At 36.0% G+C, this 20,813-nt stretch overlaps 3 protein-coding genes across 3 annotated transcripts; 2 read left to right on the top strand and 1 right to left on the bottom strand.

Moving 5' to 3' along the window:
- Positions 1-1,215: 1,215 nt before the first annotated feature.
- On the bottom strand, positions 1,216-3,900 carry LOC8285710 (indole-3-acetic acid-amido synthetase GH3.17). The gene is made up of 4 exons (XM_015714946.3): positions 3,264-3,900; positions 3,085-3,186; positions 2,100-2,974; positions 1,216-1,921 (listed from the first exon to the last, which is right to left on the bottom strand). Exons 1-4 carry the CDS (start codon positions 3,551-3,553, stop codon positions 1,341-1,343), a joined length of 1,848 nt encoding a protein of 615 aa, XP_015570432.1. The 5' UTR covers positions 3,554-3,900; the 3' UTR covers positions 1,216-1,340.
- A 5,240-nt stretch (positions 3,901-9,140) lies between these two features.
- Positions 9,141-10,101, top strand: LOC8285708 (40S ribosomal protein S27-2). Its single transcript, XM_002512639.4, has 4 exons — positions 9,141-9,306; positions 9,393-9,494; positions 9,601-9,629; positions 9,740-10,101. Exons 1-4 carry the CDS (start codon positions 9,304-9,306, stop codon positions 9,864-9,866), a joined length of 261 nt encoding a protein of 86 aa, XP_002512685.1. The 5' UTR covers positions 9,141-9,303; the 3' UTR covers positions 9,867-10,101.
- Positions 10,102-17,632: 7,531 nt separating this feature from the next.
- Positions 17,633-20,772, top strand: LOC8285707 (nudix hydrolase 13, mitochondrial). Its single transcript, XM_002512638.3, has 5 exons — positions 17,633-18,130; positions 19,342-19,456; positions 19,621-19,704; positions 20,120-20,269; positions 20,425-20,772. Exons 1-5 carry the CDS (start codon positions 18,060-18,062, stop codon positions 20,644-20,646), a joined length of 642 nt encoding a protein of 213 aa, XP_002512684.1. The 5' UTR covers positions 17,633-18,059; the 3' UTR covers positions 20,647-20,772.
- The last annotated feature ends 41 nt before the right edge of the window (positions 20,773-20,813 follow it).

Raw genomic sequence — 20,813 nt, 5'->3', positions numbered from 1 at the left:
CCGGAGAGAAGAGTAGTAAATAATACAGCATCCCGAATTGTAGTTTTCAAAAAACGACAGCTGCAAAAGTTGTCGTTTTCTTTTCTTTAAAACGACCCCGACATGAGTCTCAACACACGTGTGCCTCGGTCTTTATAGCTCCTTAACTCCAGCCACTCACGACTGACTCATCATGAACTACTTTGGACATTCATTGGAGCTCCTTGTTTTTACATTCACTGGACATTCATTACTACTTACCGAATGACACAAATGCAGCAGCAGCAGTAATGAATTGAATGGCGAGGGAGGGAAGGGAGAGGTTGCTGGTGTGATGGGCTCGCTAGGAGCTGGTGGTGGTTAAGGCCACATGTTCCCCATAAATGCATGAGACAATGCCAAAAGGGCTTGCCTATATACAAATTCCCCCTTATTGTTTGTACAGTTTTATTTGTTTCCTCGGGTTGCTCTCATTGTCCCCTCCTCTGTCCTCGGTTTATGGATCTCCGCCTAACCTTTTACCAGTACCCGTGGCTTCATGTTGGCCTTTGCTGCTCTCTCTCTCTCTCTCTTCACCTTTTTTATACTTAAGTCAGGATGTGTGTTGGATATCAACTCTCAATTTATCTCTTTTTCTCGACAAGCTAAATTTATTAATTAGTTCCAATGATGATGGCCATGTAAAGTCCCTGTTTAGCATATATATATACACAGATGAGGAGTGGCGAGCTCGAAGAATAAAAACATAAGTATGATAAGTCATCGGGTCACTGTGAGTCCTTAAACCATGCTTGCCACCTAAATGGCACAGCCTGGGAATTTCCCAGAATATGCAGTGGCATCATAATAATTGAATTTTCTTGGAAAATAATTTAATGCAGAGTGTGTGTTTGATAAGGATAGTAGTTGAAAGTGATAGTGCAATGACAACATTTTGAAAGCAAATCTGAACCTCATCTGAATTTAATGGATGGAAAAAGGTCACATGTCCAGTGACCAGTTTTGAGGCTCAGCTTCATCCCAAATTCACAATCTTCAGCAATGTTTAATATCACTTTCCTCGTGTGTGTCGGCATTCCACTCTCCTATTTATTTGCTTTACTATCAATCAGTAATTCAATCATCATCACATCATACTATCTGCAGCCGTTGCTCAAACACTTTTTACTCTCACATTAAGAAAACAAAAGAAAAGAATGATTTTGCACTAAATTAGTCTAAATTTCTGACAAAGACTCAGGACAAGGCTTGACTGCATATGGTTACTTAAATCAATATCCAATTAGGCATCAAAGAGAATTAAATTAACTCTCACAAATAAAGCGAAGCCCATCGGCTTACAAGTATTTACTGACTTTTAATTATTCCATTCTAAATGGCTCCCAGAAAGGAGCTCTCTTGCTGAAAAATTTCCCAATCACCCTCGAATCCAAAATCTTTAAGGCTGCCTCCGATTTGATGCATCTCGGTGTCTTGTATTGATTTACTGAAGATCCTTGAGACAGACAGAAATCCATGAGTGCATCAAATGTTCCATGTTTTACCACCCTTATCTCCAAAGCTCCAATGGACTTGTCCTTCTTCCTGCACCTCCTGTATACAGAATCCAGTGATTCTTCTACTGTCAAGCAGCACTGCTCCATTATAATTGGATCGAGCTCCTCTGGCACGTTTTCTCCTCTGGTTTTGAGTTCCCAGAATAGTACATAATGGCCTGGGATTGAAGATGTATCAGCAAAGCTAGTGTATTCAGTCATAAGGAAGCCGAGTGGCTCCAGTAGTCGCTTTGCTTGTGTCACTGCCTTCAATAGGTCTTCTTCATTGGTTTTGTCTGTATCGATGCTTAAAACCACATTTCTCCGGTGAACAAACCGGAATTGAGGAGCATTGTTGTAGAAACCTGTCACCATAAGAATGTCTCCAACTCTGTATCTGTATAGCCCTGAAAACAAACAAATTACTTATCAACTCAGCAGCAACATATATACATATGACCTATAAGTGTTCTTAATCAAATTACAACCCGTGAGATGAGTCTGTTAAAAATTACTATACAAAAATAGCAAACTGATGGCAAAATTCAGGCATAAATCATTTTCTTATATAGAGTAAACACTCACCCGTAAAAGTAGTCACGACAAGTTCATAGTAGTGACCAACTTTTACATCCACAAGATCGACTGTTTCCATTTTCTTCTTCTGCTTCTTCTTCTTCTTCTCAACCTCCTTGTGTATGCAATTCTGATCAGAAACACCATTGAATTGTAAATCTTGTATCACTGCTCCATAGCCTCTCTCAACAGGTAGAAATTCAAAGTAAGCCATATTTGGTAGGAGGGTGTAAGAGACATCGGAAGGAGCGCTTAGTGGCTTAAAGTTAATCCCAAAGTAACATTCAGAAGAAGCATACATTGTTGAAACCAAAGGAAGCCCACCGCTGTAGAATTCAAGTGTTGGGATATATTGGGCCATGGAACCTGTAACAATGACTTCAATAAACTTAGTTCTAGGCCACAGCTTTTTAATTATCCCTTCCCATGATTTATTACTACATTTTCTCTCAATCAAGTCGGCTAACTCTGAATTGGGTTTCTTCAAGATTGATGATACAGCATTTCTGCAACTGGGATCATCAATCCAATCACTGATGCAACCTGTTCGTATGTTGGAGCATAATTCCTGCCAGTAGTCTTCCAAGAATTTGATAGCTCGCAGGAAAGCAGATGCAAAAATTGCACCAACTCTTAAAACCTCATCTCGCTGTACTAAACCACATAGTAATTGGCAGTACATGCTCTGCTTGCTATCAGGACATAAGATGGTCTCGTCGGGACTTGTATAAACGTTGTACCGGTTAAAAGGCCTATTTCTGAAGTTGCTGCTCTTGTAATAGCTGGTAAGGACAGGTCTTGCCATCAAGCCAGACGGTGTGCTAATTTCAGGTTTGATGAACAAAAGATACATCCCTTTTCCTTGGTCTAAGCCATCTATATACCTGAAACAAAACAATTTTTAAAAGTTACTGCTTACACTGTTACATTCATATAGAAGAAACAGTGGTAGAATATTATTTAAGAGAAAGAAAGCGGAAAAAGAGTTTCTTACTTGTTCATCACAGGCACAAGGAGGTTGTAGAAGAATGTCTTCCTGTCCAACTCCTCAGCAGTAGAAGGCATCATCTTCGGCTGTCCTCCTGAAGTTCCGGAGCTGCAACAAGAAAAAGGAATATGATCGAAATTCAAGGAAAATTAAGAGGGATGGAAGAAGAGAAAGAAATTAAATACCTTGTGAGAAGCTCAGTGATCGGTTGAGCTGAAATGATAGAAGAAGACCCTCCATTGGCAATACACTCGATACAAGGCCTGATATCTTCATAATTGACAACAGGAACTTTCTCCTTGAAGTCCAGCTTATCGGAAAGGCCGTCGAGGAAGCTGCTAAGATATTTAGTTTGAGCATTATTGGTAAGTATGAGCTGTAACACATTATCTTGTATCTGACAAGCATTTGTCGTGAGTTCCTCCAAAAGCTTCAAGCCAGCTTCATTGTCGTTAGGATCATAGCTCGGGAACATGTTCGGGGAAAATAATAAAAATAAATTAAGAGAGAAACAAAAATGGATTAAAGGGTATGGCGTAGGCTAGAGGTGTTAATTAGTAGCACAGTAACATGCCGTAGAACATAGAATTGAGGGTAGGTTGCGAAAAAGAAGAAGCTAAAAACAGTTAGTGCTGCTGTTGATAAACGTATTCTGTTTTTCCTGAGAGACAAAGAAAAGCAGGAAGAATTTCTGAAAGAAGACAGCAAAATAAAGTACAGCTTATATAAGGAGCACTTAAAGAGGCCTCTCCTCTTTTTCCCCATTCACATAACATAACTTAAATAATAGTAATAAGAAAAAGCCAAAGGAATGGGATTCTGGAAATAGCTGCTGCTAAGAGGGCAAATGATTAATATAACAGACTGTAGTGGAGAGGGGATTTTTGGAAATGATATGTGTATTCATAAATTTCTTGAATTTATTTTAATTACAATAAGGAAGTGTAAAGGAAGCAGAGGCTATGAAGGTCCTACACACGTGGCCTTGTCTGGTAAGCTGTGATTTGATGCAAGCTCTTATTGGTCAAAACCATCTGCAAGCTACAAGTACCTATTTCTTCAAAACAAAGCAGAATTATATTATTTTATTTTGTGCATAGAGTTTTATAAGATAAGCCTTTGGTCAAAAAGTAATTAATGCTAATGTTGCTGTGAGATGTAAATAATGACCAAAACTGGAAATGATTAATTGAGTAGTCAAATTGAATCCCTGCAGTCACCTGAAAGAAGAGGACATTACAAAAGTTGTGAATTGGGAAAGAATGAGAGCTTGCTCTGGGTTCTACAGTTGCTTGTATTTGTGCAACAAGATTATAGGGAAGAGTAACAGGAAACAAAATGGGGGCATCGGCCTCCGAGTCATATAGAATAAGTCCATTCCATGTGTGTTTGGCATTACGCCTTTGCTTGGCCTAAAAAAGAAGAGAGATTGGGTTTGGTGAAGATTTTTGGCTAATTCAGTTCTTATGTCTGCAATGTAAACACTTCTTTCTTCATCATCTGGATATCTTCCTTCGTCTTCTCACTCTCCATTTTTCTTTTTTCTTAATCTGCAGCTTTTTCATCTCATTGCCATGGAGACAAATTTAATACTACTCCTCAACCTCATTTTTAACTGAACCTGGAATACCAACTCAAATTTTTAAAATATTACTTTCTACTTCAACATGAGATTTCTATATATTCTCTTATACTCCAGGGGTTGCTTTGCTTTGCTTCTGATATTATGCAAATATATATGCCTTTCTTAGGACCCTAAAAAGGTACAAACTATTACAATTATCACCTCAACAATATTCTACCCAGTTTTTACATTATTACTCAATTTATATCTGCTGATCACTCTCTTCCACGATGGATCACCAGAATAACTCCAATTTTAGAGAGTTGCCCTTCACTTGTTAGCCCATCACTATAAATTTCACCAATTAATATTTCTAATTAAGAAATGAAAGAAAGAGCTCCAACTAAAATATATACATATAGATTCTGATTTTTTTTTTTCTAAAGAATATACTTTGCTAGAAGAGGGTTCTTTTTCATATTTTAATATTAATGCATGTGATACATGAATTATATTGTATTTATATAAAGAATCCGATTCAAGTACTATAAGAGAGTTTCAAGTTTAGCTATAGCTTTATAAACATTTCGCACCATAAGAGAATTTGTATAGCCGTATCCAGTAGGAGATCCTATCACTAATCGCTCTCTCCCTTTTTTTTTATTTGCATAAAGAAAAATATTTAATATCATAATATAAGATATAAAAAAATATTTTAAACAATTCCAAAATATAAAATCAATTTGTTTTATCTTTAACGACCAAGATCATATTAAGCATCTAAAAGGTGGATATTAGGGTTTATTTATCATTTATATAGAGCAATTTAATCAAATAGACTTTAGATTTTCTACTACAATTTTTCATTTTGCATTTCTTACAAACTTTGACGTGAATTAATTTTTTCTTCTCGCCGTACACAGGTTTGGTCAATTTACTGCATTTTCCAAACTGGTGAAAAACGTTTTTGGATTGAATCCAAAAGGAGCATTGTGAATAAAGAGAAGAAGGGAATTGAAGAGAAAAAAGAAAAACACAAAGGCAGAAGGAAAAGAAAAAAAGAAAAAAAAGAGTCCGACATGGGTTTTTCAAAGTGGTGAATCATATCATATGTCATTTCAAGGGACCTACTCTGGTATCAACAAAATTGTGATTGGAGGACAAGCATTGGAACCACCCAAAAAAAAAAAAAAAAGTTATCGGGATCTAAAACTTGGAAACTCATTTTCCTTCAATCAAATTTCCACGTCTGATTTTTAAAATTCTTGAACACATGATGTCAACAAAGTGCATGCTTGTGTCTGACCCACCACCCCAGTTAAACGAATTCGAGGACATGAACATTAACTAGCTACCAGTACTCATCTTTCAATCAATGCAGAAACTCCTTTCATCTTTTTATTGGTTCATTGAGGCCAAGATTGTGTATCAAAATTCACACAAAAATTTCATAAAGGTCCATGCGCACTCATATACCTATTGCATTCAAAAATTAAAAGCATTTACTGTTTAATTTGCTAACTCTAATTAATCATTGATGTATGTGTTGTAATTCTTAAGTAACGAAGGAAAAGAGTCCCCAACTGGCAAATGGTAACTGTAACTGCAACTTAGACAGCAAGAAAAAGGTTGCAAACAGACAGTTTATTACTTTGAGAAATCCACCAAATAGAAAACAAAAAGAAAAATATACCCTCTTGGCCATCTTTTAATTTCTTCAATGCAAAAAAAAATGTAAAAAGAATAAAAATAAACAAATAAAGCCTGAATTTATGGAATATCATGCATACTTATGTAATTAGACGATCTTTGCATGGCAATCTAGGAAGGGATGATTCTTTTTTAGGGTTAGACTTAGAGATTGTTAAAGCTAAAAAGTCTACAAGATCAAGGAAGATGGAGAAAAATAGTAAAGAAATGATTAATGAGGACATGTATATCGGGATTTGCTAGATTTGGTTTCAAAGGTCTCCATGTTCGAAGAAGAAGACAAAGTAGGTGTCTTTTGGAGGGGACATAGTACCCTTGAAATTGGCAGGGGAAGAGGAGTTAAACGCCAGCAGGAAGCTTCATTTATTTCTGCTAATTCTATTTTCTTTTTTTTTTTTCAATCTCTACATAGCCAGCCAATTGCAAGTGATCAGGACTTAGGAACACAACATATTTATAAGGTAAGTTATATATATATATATATATATACAATTCATACTCTTCCCAATTGCGAATCTGGTTTTACATATATATGTATAGATTGGTTAAAGTAATTATCCATCTCTATGAGCCCATGCACAAGACTTTGTTTAACCCTTATCATATGCCGAAAGCCAACAAGTTGTGGCCTTTGGTGTTTCAATATGCGTCAATGAGTGGTTTGACATCATTTTACTCTCAATTTCGTAACCCCAAACTTAAGACTTTGAAAAAACTCACCAGATCCGAGACTACCAATATTTTAATAACTATTAAAACCTCCAGCTTGAATAATATATAGTATTATGCATTGATGCCATACACATTTTTATGGTATCTATATGGAAAGGCTCACATGAGCATTATGATGATAGTGTAGAGCAATCCCTCGTATTATAGGTATCTTTCATGGAGCATTTTGTTGGAACGTTGATTGACAAGAATCAGCATTTGTCTTGGATTGGAAATTTCTCCATGTACCTGAAAGTGCATGCTAGCTAGGGAATGAAGTAATGGAGTTGCATTTGTTATAAATTACAGATGGTTGAAAAGGGTGTGATGTGGCTGAGCTTAGTTCGTTAAGCCTTTCAATATTCAAAAGAAAGAGGAAGAAAAATATGAATCCCACATCTTAATGGCCTGTAAAACAATGCATGTGAGCGATGGTAGCTAAGGTCCACCAATATATATATATATATATAGTCTTAGATATTTGATACGGTTCATATAATAGAGTGGAGGCGATGACATATTAATTAAGACTTAGAAAACAATATGCATATGGTTATTTCATTGCATGTGACATCACACCTAAAGCCCATATGAATAAGATAAAGACATTCAGTTACTAAAAAGGGTCGGACTGCGATTCGTTTGACTAGTTGGAGTTGGAAAGCAATAGAAAATTGCAGTCTGCACGTTGCATTTTGATAGAGCCCAGGAGCAGCACATGACCACCCATAAATTGAGTTCTTTGACGATGCACATGCTTCATCAAATAACTCAAAACTAATTTAATTATTTTCATCATGTGCACCCATTTTCATTCATTAATATTATTTGTGTCCAAATTTAATAGACAATAAACTGCCTACTCCCCCAGCTTTTTATTCATTTTCTTTTGCTGTTGACCCAGTCTCAGAGGTTGAGGGCCAGGCCTTTTAATCAAGCCCGGCCCACCAAGTCAAAAGTCAAAGCTGGAGAGAGAGAGAGAGAGAGAAATATTTTACTAAAACATCATTTTTATTACTGATAGTGATATCAAAATATATAGTTTGAGAAGTGATAATGTGGATAAAGTGTGTTATAGGAGGAAATGCATAGACATATGGATAGTTAAGGCATTGGTGGATTAGTTGATTATGAGTGGTATCTGAATTCCAGTGCATGAAGAGAAGCATTGAACGGAATTCTGTTGACAGGCGGTGAGACATGTAGCTTCCTGGAAGTCCCCGAGATTTGAGGAGGAGCACCCATCCATGCACGATGTCATTACATCACCGCAGTGCTCCACACAATCCCCTATCGCCCCGACGTCCTCCTGCCCCTGGACCTGAACTGCTCCCATTCTACTACTACTACTAGGCCATGCCACCAACATCACCACAATACTCAACACCACGACAACACTACTGGACCTGGACGAGACTATTGCTTTACTCTTCATTTTCAGGATACTCCCTGCTCTGCTCTATAATTAATTGAAAAACTATCTATTTATATACAACAACAACAACATCATCATAATAATAATAAGGTAGTTTTAGAGGTTGCTGCACTGCACTGCACACCTTCATGATTTATTGGATCAAATTCCGGATGCATGCACCTCATTTATTCATTAATTAATCAAATTCTAAACTATATCTATAATAAACTACCTTCATTTTATTTTTAAATTTCTTTTAGAAATATCTTAAAATCAACAAAAATTATCATTTTTACTGTATAAATTTCTTTTTTTTTAAATATTCTTTTTTTAAAAAAAAAAATACGATGTAGTTGTTTTATAAAAAAAAACTAATATTGTATTTTTGAAAAAAAATTTAAAGAACTGTACTTTTAATATTCTCACACAATAATAAAAAATTACACTGTATTATTTATAAAAAAATAAAAATCATGTATATTTTTAATTTTTCCTTGTTTTTAGGTGTTCTTATTTTAGCTAAATCCATTCTAATATCTACTATTGGTAGTATTGTTTTGATAAAAGAAAGGAGGCCCAACTCCCACGCTTATCTTGTTATGATTCTATAAGCCTAGCCCAATCCAATCCGACCCAAGCCCAAATATTTTAAGAGTCGATTATACCCTCATCTCAGTGTTGCCCTAGAACAAGAATTATATAGAATCTAACGGCCGACACATCTCAGCCGACTCCTTTATATTCATTCTAATTCCCTAAATCCTTCCTTTCTCTTCCTACCGCTCCCTCTGCTTTTTTAGGGCTTTTGATCTCTGCTTGAAAAATGGTGAGTTACTTGTTATTTTTGTATTCGGCTTCCTCCGTGTCTATTATGATCCGCCTCTTATATTGTATTTGTGGTGATTGTTGAAGGTTCTCCAAAACGATATCGATTTGCTTAACCCTCCAGCTGAGCTTGAGAAGAGGAAGCACAAGCTCAAGCGTCTCGTTCAATCTCCTAACTCATTCTTCATGGTAGTCATTCGTTCCTTCTGTAGTTTATTTATTTACTTAAGTTAGGATATATAATACTTTATTTTATTTTATTTTAATTAAAAAATTTTGGATTGTTGTGGTGTAGGATGTCAAATGTCAAGGATGCTTCAATATGTAAGTCTTTTCCGATTTAGTGATCTCTACTGTTTTAATGCGTTATAGATAGTATTTCTTAGCTGCCTTTTCCAATTAAAAGAAATAATAATTGGAAACTAAAATTGCAGAACTACAGTGTTTAGTCATTCACAAACCGTCGTGGTGTGTGGAAACTGCCAGACAGTGTTGTGCCAGCCTACCGGTGGGCGTGCAAGACTTACCGAAGGCTGCTCTTTCAGGAGGAAGGGTGATTGAATATGATGATAACATTTTCTCTACCTATTGTTCTGGGTCAATTCTAAGGAATGGTGTATTTCAACGAAGATATGAGAGCTCTTCTTGGTTTTGTTTTTGGACTTGGCTTTTGTTTCTCATCTGGAATTTTGTTAGCACAAATGTTAGGATTGTTTTGGATTGTCGTGCTGAGATTTATTTTAATTTGACAAAGTCCTTTCATATTATTATACCATTGTTATTATTATTTTTATCATCCTATTGTGCTGTTTCATAATTTGTCTTTTGGAATTGGAATTGGTTGCAATGTCTGTTTGACTTGTTTATGGAAAGTAGGTTTTCCAACAGTGTTGATATTATTGCTGTCTAATAGAAATACATTTCCATGTTTATTCATAGGCCATTTTGATATTATAGCTATAGCGTTTTAATATGGATCACTGGGCCGCCCATGTACAATTGTGCTCTGCCTTAACTATATGGCATTTGTGGTATTTAGATTTGATCTAAATCATTTTGGAAGGAGTTTTGAACTCCTCATTGTGGTAGTATTGCAACTGATAACTAATATGTTTGATGAGTTTGTGATTTTTTATAGAATCTCTATGCTTTGTTCTGCTTCCCTGATTTTAATTTTTGGATGTAATGGTTTCTTTTGCTGTTAAGATCTCGTGTGAGAGGTGGTAATACATTTGGTTGGAAGGATGGTAGATTTATTAATTGGTGTTCTGAATGGGTAGCACTCAAGTATTGTACTTTGTCAAGTTGCACAAAGTATTGTGTTCTAGTAGGATTAGCTTGCATATCTTATGTGCTCATAAATGGAAGATCATTAAATGCTTAGGATCCTTTGTTAATATTCGATGGTAGTGGATTTGGTTATTTGTTGATGGTCCTTGCATTTTAAAATGTTTTGCCGTGTATGGATGAATCCTGTGCTTAGGTTGTGGTTGTTTTGCTGTATTGTGGTTTCATAGTTTCATGATGTTGGCATGTCCGTGGAGGGTGGTTTCCCTTTTAGCTTTGTTAGATTTAGGTAAAGATTGTGTTGGGGGTTTTTGGTTGAAGAATTTTCATTTCTTAGAATGAAAACTGGCATAAGACAAAGGCGTCTGAAATGTATTGGTTCAATGTAATTTCGCAATTCATGGACTTGGTTGGTGGGTGTCGTTAAATTTTCACTTTTGTGGGTGGGATTGAATCTGCATAAAAGATTAATTGAGCCAAAGGATATCACTCAGTGATTCTTGTCATCAAGTTGGCAGGCCTATGTTCTATACGAATGGGCTTATAGATTGCGTTATGGTATTGTCCCATGTCATCTAAGCCTCAATAAAATAATAATTATATGTTAGTAGGATCTGTGTGTATTATTGTGCAAGTCGGGATTCAATTAGATTTGAATGTGGATTAACACTTGCTTGTTATCCGTTGTTTATACTCTAACGGGCAAGTCATCCGAAGCTTTGTTTATAGGATGGTTGACTCGGGTAAACGTTTTGGATGTAAATCTGAAATTGATGTTCTTCTTGCTGGGGATGATGTCATAACTCAGCTGTCCCTCCGTGATGTTAAAATTAGCTTTTCTGTATTCAATTTTCTAGCCCCAACTGTGAAAGTATTATAATGAGATGGCCGGCAGATATTGTTTCTATTGAAAGATACAAATTAGGTGTCGTATTTATTATATGCTTACGTCTTATGAGTAGTATTCCATTGAGGCGCAAATTAAGTCTTAAGTATTATAACTAGTATGGGAGGAATGAGAGCTTCAGTTTGTTCTAATCGCAGTGCACTTTCTTATGGATAATACTCTTGCTTATGGATATATTTAGATTTGAGCTCCACTTGACTCAAAAGATTTAAGAATTTAGAACTCGATTTTCTTTATTGAATTTTACTCGGGTATATCCGAATACAGCTTGATTGTTTGTAAAAAAACTTTGATTCAATTATTTATAAATATATTAGTACATAGAATAAGATAATAAAAAGGGAAAATAATCCCAAATACCTCAATCTTTAACCATTTTCGCGAATCTACCCTCACTTTTAAAACGTATCAATTTGGTCTACCATGTTTGCATCTTGTATCATTCCTATCCACCCGTGTTTTGGCGTGTGCCATTAATGATATGGCGTCCACACGTGGCTTGTCCTGTAATCTACGTGGCTAAGCATAATGAAGACCTCAAAACTCACCGTTTCACTCTCTCGATTTCCTCAATTCTTTTTCCCCAATTTTTTCGCCGGTGAAATTCCCAATTAAGTATTGTAGGGTTTCTAATTTCTATTTTGCCGAATTAGACCTAAGGTTTTCTTATTCCTCGCATGGCAAGTCTAAATAGAAGGGGCATCGTCAAGATCTTCTGTTGTTAACAATTGATAGTATTTATGTGGGAGTGAAGTAGCATTTTATGAATTTGAGAGACCAGCGAAGTTGATGATATGAAGGAGAACAAAAAATTCTGGGTGTCTATGACGAGGTTGCTCTTACATTGGGGTAAGCTTTGTTAGCAATGTTAGGGTTTAGTTGTTTTATTTTGAAAGATTGAACAATGTATGATGATTTCGTTTCAATTTGGTCATGTAGGGGTGGAGCTATGTTTTGTTTAGCTGTCATGACGATTGGGTGAACGAGAAGAAGTTTGGCAATTGGGGCGGAGTTGTGCTCTTACACTGACGATTGTACAAAATGTGAAGGAACATTTGATGCTTTTCAAGTTCGGTTTCTGTGGTATGGTTGAACATTGTAATGAATGATTGTGAAGCTGGAAAAGTCATGACAGAGAAGTTTGATGTTTGATGATCAGTTTGTGCTTGTTTTTGTCAGACAAGAGTCTTATTGCCAGACATGCTTTATGGTTGATGTAGCAAGGTGTAGGATTTGGTTTTGTAGTAGATGGGTGGATTGAACTTGTAATCAATGGTGAATTGTATTACCAACTTTTATAATTGATTATGCAATGAAGTTCTTATTTTTTTGTTAAGATATTTTGTATGTATTCCTTTTGGCTTTAATGAAGTAAAATGAACATAGTTAATATGACAAATTCACATTTGGACAGATAAAATAGGCATTAGACAGCCTTCTAACATTAATGTAATATACAATCCTTACAAAAATCATGAGATACATTAAACATATGTCTTAGAAAAGACAAACACATAAAACAATACATATGAAGGCAAACTAATTGATATGGTCCAAATGACAGTTTTGTTCCATGCAACTTTATAAGCTCTAACAAAAACACAGTACTGCAACTTCTCTAAGGCAACTTCTTCAACTTCTGCATTGGCTTTGGCAAAACATGTTGCCCTTCTTGAATCACCAATTCAGCATTGTTACTAGTCTTTGTCTTTATAGGTACCAACTTCTGTTTGCCTTTCGAACTAGCTACCACCTTCTCTTTGCTTTGGAACTAGCTACCACCTTCTCTTTTGCCTTTGTAGCTGTTGAAGTTTGGCTACAAACTTTCACACTTTGTACATGAGTATTTGTAGTTGATCTTTGTTCCTTTGTAGCTGTAGTTGATTTTTGGGCGTCAGACCTCTTTCTGGATTGCCTTGCTGCTATTGCTGTTTCTGTATAACCACTAATAGTCCTCATATTCATTTCTCCTGGCATCTGCATTATGACACTTTATATTTAGAACATGAAACATATGAAAACACACAAAATTAGAGATTCATATCTGACATGTTGAGTACATACTCTTAAATACATACTACCAGTCTCTGTGGATATGTGCAGGCCATATCTTTTTCTAGCCTGCAGTACAACAACATATAACTCATAGGATTACTAAGTATAATTCACACAGAACTAAGTTATGAACAATACATGAATTCTTTCTTTGGCAATTATTCTCTTATCTTATGGTGGTTTGGATTGTGAAGGACCAGCTTCAACATTTTCAACTGTAGTCTGATTTGGTACATCAGTATTGGTAACATTACTTGTAGGAGCTGGTGGGCATCTACTTCTCCTTCTGCTTCTCTGTTACAAGTAGAAAATTGAAGAATTAACATACTACTTAATTTGTGGTATGACAGCTCTAACAAAAAAATTATACCTGATTGTCCAGAATATCTTTAGATGCAGGTGGATTATCCTTTCTTGGGCACCCTCTTTTATTGTGTCCATATGCATAGCAAATTCTACACTGCATCCTTATTCCATTTCTACTTAATTTGTTTGGATCCCTTTCTTTTTCATCAACAGCTTTCTTTCTGTACATGTCCTTCTTGTAGTATTCATCAATATAGTCATCCACATTCTGCCTCAACCAATGAATACTGGAAATTGCATGAATGCAAGAAATTCCAGTCAATTGCCAAGCTCTGCATGTGCAACTCCTGTGTGATAGAGACACCATAAACTGATCATCAAACATTTTAACCTGAAATTTGTCATTCAAAGCTGTCTTTAGTATACAGAATCTGGCTTCCCACTTTAACTTCTCAATCTTCTTTCTAATCCTTGGGCACAATTCATCCATACTGTTTTCCACCATGTCATACTTCATTTTAATCCTTTCCATCAAAGCACCCCTAATCTCTTCCAACATGTCAATAATATGCAGCAATCTTGCTTTGCATATCCATCCATTAAAAGTCTCAGCAATGTTGTTGTCAACATTGTCACACTTAAGGAGAGTGGATATATATGCTTTACAGAAGAGTTTTGGATCCCTGAAAATAAATCCATTTTTCTGCCTGAGGATCAACTTCTTTAAGTTCCTTCAAGTTAGCCAGAAATTGTGCTTCATATGTACTGTATACAATTTTCCAAAATAGTTGTTTCAGTTCAATTTCATTATGCAATTTCTTCCAATTTGCATAAATGTGTCTTGAACAATTTCTTATTTCAAAGGCCCTATAAGCATCAACAAAACAAATTGCATATAAGTAATTTAACTATTAACTGATTCAAGTATAAGAAAAAATAAGCAATAAACAAACCTTTTGTTGGTCACTTATGAAGGTCCATCCTATGCCTGTGTCAATAGACAAGTCATTAAAAAATCTGTTTAGGAACCATCTCCAAGTGTTTTCATTCTCAGTCAACACCACTGCCCAAGCAATGTGGTACATTTGGTTGTTACCATCACAACCAATTGCACTTAAAATTTCACCCCCAAGTATATTCTTCATAAATGCACCATCTAGGGATATGATAGGTCTACAACCTTCCATAAAACCCTTCCTTAATCTACTAAAACATATGTATAATCCTTGAAAAATAAAATTATCCCCTACCATATTGCATTCTATGTCAAAACATCCTTCTCTATCAACTCTCTTCAATTCATGCACATAGGATCTCAACTTGGCATAATGAGCCTCTATTGATCCTCTAAGCTTCACTAAACCCAGCTTTTTTGCCCTATAACATGAGCATTTTGAGACCTTTAGTGCATATTTTGTCATTAAATCAGATTTCATTTCAGTTACTGAATAATGTGGTTTCTTTCTAAATTCATTTAAAAACTCATCAGCGAGCCACTTTGTAGTTGTCATATTATTTCTTTGCACCCTAGCACAGTTATGGTTAGGTCTAACAGTCCTAACTATGAATGTCCTCTCATTTGGAACTTTTGAAGTATACACTCTCCAACTGCAGTTTTCTTTACATTATGCTTCCATCCTATCTTCTTCAGTCCTTTTCCACCACACATCAATACCCATTTGCAATAGCATAATTCTGTACCGCTCCTCTAAATTGTTATGCATTTGTGAATATCATTCCTGCTACAAATTTTAACTCTTGATGATTACACTTAGGATTGTAAATTATTTTTTTCTCCCTCTTTTTTTTTCCTAAAACCATAATCATCCTCATCACTTGAAACAGGAGTATCAACCTCAACATCACTGTCAGGGTACTCAGAATGGCACTCACTACTATCACTCACATTGCCATTCACTCTAGTATTGCTACTAGCCCCCACAAATCCAGTGTCATATCTCCCTTGGTCACTATCCAATCCTAAACCAAATCCATTGTCAACTACAGTCTTGCTAAAGTCCTTCAGATTCTGTTTTGCAGTCACATATTCATCATCTATATCTGAGTCAGAAACATCACAAGATAGGCTATCCTCATCATCACATTCATCATTTTCAGGGGTATAATCTTCATCCTCACTAGATCCAATATAGTCATCAACATTGTTCACACATTCAGGTTCTACTTCATTTTCTCCTTTATTTACAACACTTTCAGGTTCAGTTTCATTTTGATTTGCATTTTCAAATCCAACTACAGTCAATGGTTCATCTGCATTGTCATTATGATGTTGATTCTCATTTTCAGTTATAGTTTGCCTACAGTTTGGAGTAATTGTTACAGCTTCAGCATAAAGTTTTAAAAAGCCATACTCTAAACCTTCTGTAAACATCTTTTTGCACTCTTCCTCAGTTTCAACAAAAAACTAAGCCTAATTCCTTCCCTATAGGGTTCCATCTCCTAGGGGGTTCATAGGCAACACTTAAGAAATGTGTATATCCTAATGTTTTCATTATCTCCTCAATATCATCCATAGTAAAACTACAAATGCCACTAAGATTTACAGAACACCCACCAACATAGTTGACTATAGGATTACTAATTAATGCACCACCATGATGAAATTCAATAGGAATACTGCAGAAATATACACACAACAATTATATTAGTAATGCACCAATACAAATGCCACTTTCTAGTAATAACAAATGCAAATGCATGTAGTAATAAAAAACGCAAATGCAAGTGCTCAAAGGTTGTAGTAATAACAAATGCATTTTTCGTACAATGTTATACCCACGACAATAAGATTCCGCACCACTTGCATTGTTTTACCCATTCAATGTATTAACAAATACATACATTCGTTGTCTTTTTCTGGAAGGAGCCATCTTGCGGGGGACCACAGGCACAAGCTTCAACAATATTGGACTACAGAAGAAGGGACAAAGATAATAGATCGAAATCGGCGAAATGAGCGAATTCGGAAAAATAGAAATTAGAAACCCTAGAATACTGAATTGGAAATTTCGCCGGGAAAAAAATTGGGGGAAAAGAATTGAGGAAATCGGGAGAGTGAAATGGTGAGTTTTGAGGTCTTCATTATGCTCAGCCACGTAGACTGCAGGACAAGTCATGTGTGGACGCTATGTCATTATTGGCACATGCTAAAACACGGGTGGGTAGAAATGATACAAGACGCAAACATGGTGGACCAAATTGATACGTTTTAAAGGTGAGGGTAAATTCGCAAAAATGGTTAAAGGTGGGGTATCTGGGATCGTTTTCCCTAATAAAAAACAATAACATTTTCTCGTTGTGCTAAGATTGAACATGAGCTCAACTTGGATTAATATCGAGATTGAGTTTATTTGAATGCTTTATGAATATATATTATCTGGTGGAAACACACAATTTCATTTATCTAACAACCTATATAATTCCGTTAGTTAGGTTGTTAAAAAGAAAAATCGTTTAATAAGAGCCGGTGGAGTCTAGGAAGATTGGCGTTGAAGGATGTTTGGTTGGTGATGGTGGAATTTTCCATTGACTTGTAAATTGAATGGTAAAAGAGAATTCACATAAGAAGATGATTGGAGTCGTAGAAGAAGTCAATGCAGTCGACAGTTTATTAATTTGATTTGATGTTAGGACCAAGTAAATGAAAAAAAGGAGACCACGCAAGCAAGTCTTAGTAGTCGTAAATTATATTATATAAGACTGACTGTTGATTTGGTCCTGTGAAAAACCTCAACCTTCACCTCTGCCGTGTAGAGAGTTAGATTGGATGTGAGCGCTGTTTCTGTGAAGCCGCATTTCCGTGTTCTGCAACTTGTTACTTCTGCCAATACCTACTTGCAAACATTAAACCTATACACATCTTTCAGTTGCCATTATTGACTCCTCTCTTCATCTTTTTAAATTCATAATCTCTTTTCGATAGACATTTACCCTTTGGCTTTTCTTTCTCTCTTTACATCAGGTCGTCGGTGTCAACCCTTTCTTCCTCTTTTGTTTCTTTTATCTAAAATTTTGGCCTGCGTAAGACAGATATGCTTCCTATCTATCACCATTACTTATAAATGAAAGGGCTAAGGCAGGCACTGCATGAACTTCAGTAGCTTCTCCTTATTCTCTTATCTATTTCTCTTCTCTTTCCTGCTGACTAACTGCCTCTTCCAGGGTTTAAAGTTTAAACCATGTCATCTTTGTTAGCGCGAACAGGCAGACACAGACAGCGTTACCAGGATAATCTTAGACTCGTAGCTGGGTACGTATGTCTACATTTTAATACTCATCCTACTCCATTTTTCTTTTCAGAATTTTCCGACAAATATGTTTCTGTTTATTCTTTACTTGTTGTTTTAGCATATAAATCCCGCTCAGATTTCTCTTATTAAACCCATTAACTTATTGCCATTGATTTTCCCTTTCCGCTTTGGAGTTGATAATACACTTCTTCTGTCCATGGACTGCATGAATTTCCATAGCACGCAGATAGACAAACTTATTGGATGATCTCGAGTAGTTAACTAGCATGTCTTTATATTGCTGTAGCCAGGAAGCAAAGAGACCTCATTGAATTAGCAGCGTGTGCGGTTAGGAAGATATTGCTATTTCTTTATACTTTGTTTTCCTTTCACTGTTAACATATACACAGACTAATTCGACCCGGATATTGACTTTAGTTGTTGAGTGACTGATTGGTAACTTCTTTCATCTAAACATATGAAGAAAAGAGAAAAGAAAATGTCTTTTTCACATTAATAATGCTGTTGGTTAGTTAAGTTGGAGATGGGAGGCTCCACACGATGATTAAAGTGCATGATTGAGGCTCCACACGATGTCTACACTTAATTATATGTGCTGAATAGTTGACCTTGTCAGTTGCCATGTGAGGAGACTGCCTCCTATTTTCCTGGATGATACTGCATGTAATAGTACTGAATCCGGGTAATGGCTGTGGAATTCTACCATTTACGCAAAGAATTATCTAATCGCTGGCAATTTTTTTCTATACATCGTAAATATAACGACTGAATCAAACCCTGCAGCGGTGGAGTATACTTTGATTTCGCTTAATTATTTTAAATGAATAGAATAAGTAAGTTTAAATAAGAATCTCAAATAAGGATCAGAACGTGTGAAGCCAAAATCATAAACCAAGAGATGGATTTTCCTCCTAGTTGTGGAACTTTCTGAGGATTTCTCTCGAATAAGTATACTATATTTTTTTATCCAAAAGTAAGGTTGAATAATATTATAGCGCCTTGTAATCTGCAGTATTGATGTAGGATATATAACAAAGTTTGTTCAAAAACCTTGCAATTGAATTCTTTTGTGTTGATTGTACTTCCACTGTCACTAGCAAACTATACTATCATACAGTTCTACTTCTTTCACTTTATTTTTCTGTTGGAGCGCAGAAGATTTACCTTGTTGATACATCATATACCCCTTTTAACTGAAAGATATATATAGGTGTATTCCTTACAAACTTTACAAGAACGTTGAGGACCAAAGCTGCAGAGTGGAGGACAAGATACTAGTCCTCATGATTTCGACGCCAAATCGTGATGATCTTGTGTTTCCAAAGGTAAATATATTATTACTCCTTCAACGTTAACATTGGCAATGCGGAAACCATTTATCTGACATTGCTAAAAAAGAGAACTGCGCCTGTGTCTTTGGTTCATCGAGTCATTAAGTCGGAGTCATCAACCTTAAAAAATGATGCAGTTGTTTGATTTTTTTATAAAGGGAGGGTGGGAAGATGACGAGTCCGTTGAAGAAGCTGCAAGTCGAGAGGCCATGGAGGAAGCTGGAGTGCAAGGACTGCTCGGTGTAAGTCGTTTTCCTCTCTTTGGGTTTTCTAACATTTCTATTGCTTCCAATGTTTTATACTATCAATAACAACAAATTAGAAGAGGATTTTATTTGTTATTTGGTCCGATCTTTCTTCATTTTAATACAAAGAAATAGTATCTTATTCCATTTACTTCTCCTGACGAGATCAACATTTTTCCTTTTAATACATAAAAAAATAAATAAATAAATAAAAGTCCTTTTCAGGTGAAACAGATATATAGATTCTTTCTACTTTCACATATTTAACCCAAAAGGTAGGTTTGATTGATGTTTCCCGTTTGCTGTATATCAATTCTGCTTATCGGTTTGAGACGGCTTAAAACATCAACTCAGTAATAGATTCATTCTCGTTTCCGAGTAGAATTTATTTATCTTTTCCCACTTCATACAGGAAAATCCACTGGGAGTTTGGGAATTTCGAAGCAAGAGCAGTCAGAACAGTAGCAGCTCGGTAGGAGGCTGCAGAGGCTATATGTTCGCATTGGAGGTGACTGAAGAGCTCGGCCACTGGCCAGGACAGGCTAGTTACACTAGAAAATGGGTCAGTAGCCTGTCTCCGTGAACTTGTCATTTACGTACAGAGTTGGTGTTTCCCGACAGAAGTATAATCGGTTAAATTTGTGATGTGTACGGCCTCTGTTTTGATGAAACTATGCATAAACGCTTAACTGTATGCTTAATCTTCACTTACTGTAGCTAGTGACAGAGGAAGCATTTAAACGGTGCCGGTACGACTGGATGAAAGAAGCTCTTAAGAATTTTGTGGCAGACATGTCAAAGGAGAGAAGGCATGGGAAAAAGAAAGAGTCAGGCGTGAGCGAAACCGGGGCGGGGAGTCAAATGGGGTCGTCGAGTTTGTGGGGGAAGGAAACTGGTGTATTGAGGAGGTTGAAGAATCCTGTAGCAAGCGCTGTGTAGAGACGATTGTTTGTAAAATGTTATTGTTGAAGCATTAATTGTATAGTTGGGTGATAAATAAATTCTTTTGTATTGGTTTAGAATCCATTTGAAGTCAAAGTTTTGAAAGCAATGAGTGAGTGAGCATCTGGGGTGTCAGTAGCATATCCAAATAACCCAAATTGAAA

Source organism: Ricinus communis, chromosome 10 (genome assembly GCF_019578655.1).
Source record: "Ricinus communis isolate WT05 ecotype wild-type chromosome 10, ASM1957865v1, whole genome shotgun sequence".
In the NCBI taxonomy this organism is placed as follows: Eukaryota; Viridiplantae; Streptophyta; class Magnoliopsida; order Malpighiales; family Euphorbiaceae; genus Ricinus; species Ricinus communis.
The sequence above is the reverse complement of the archived record's forward strand: the minus strand, read 5'-3'. Positions and strand labels throughout refer to the sequence as shown.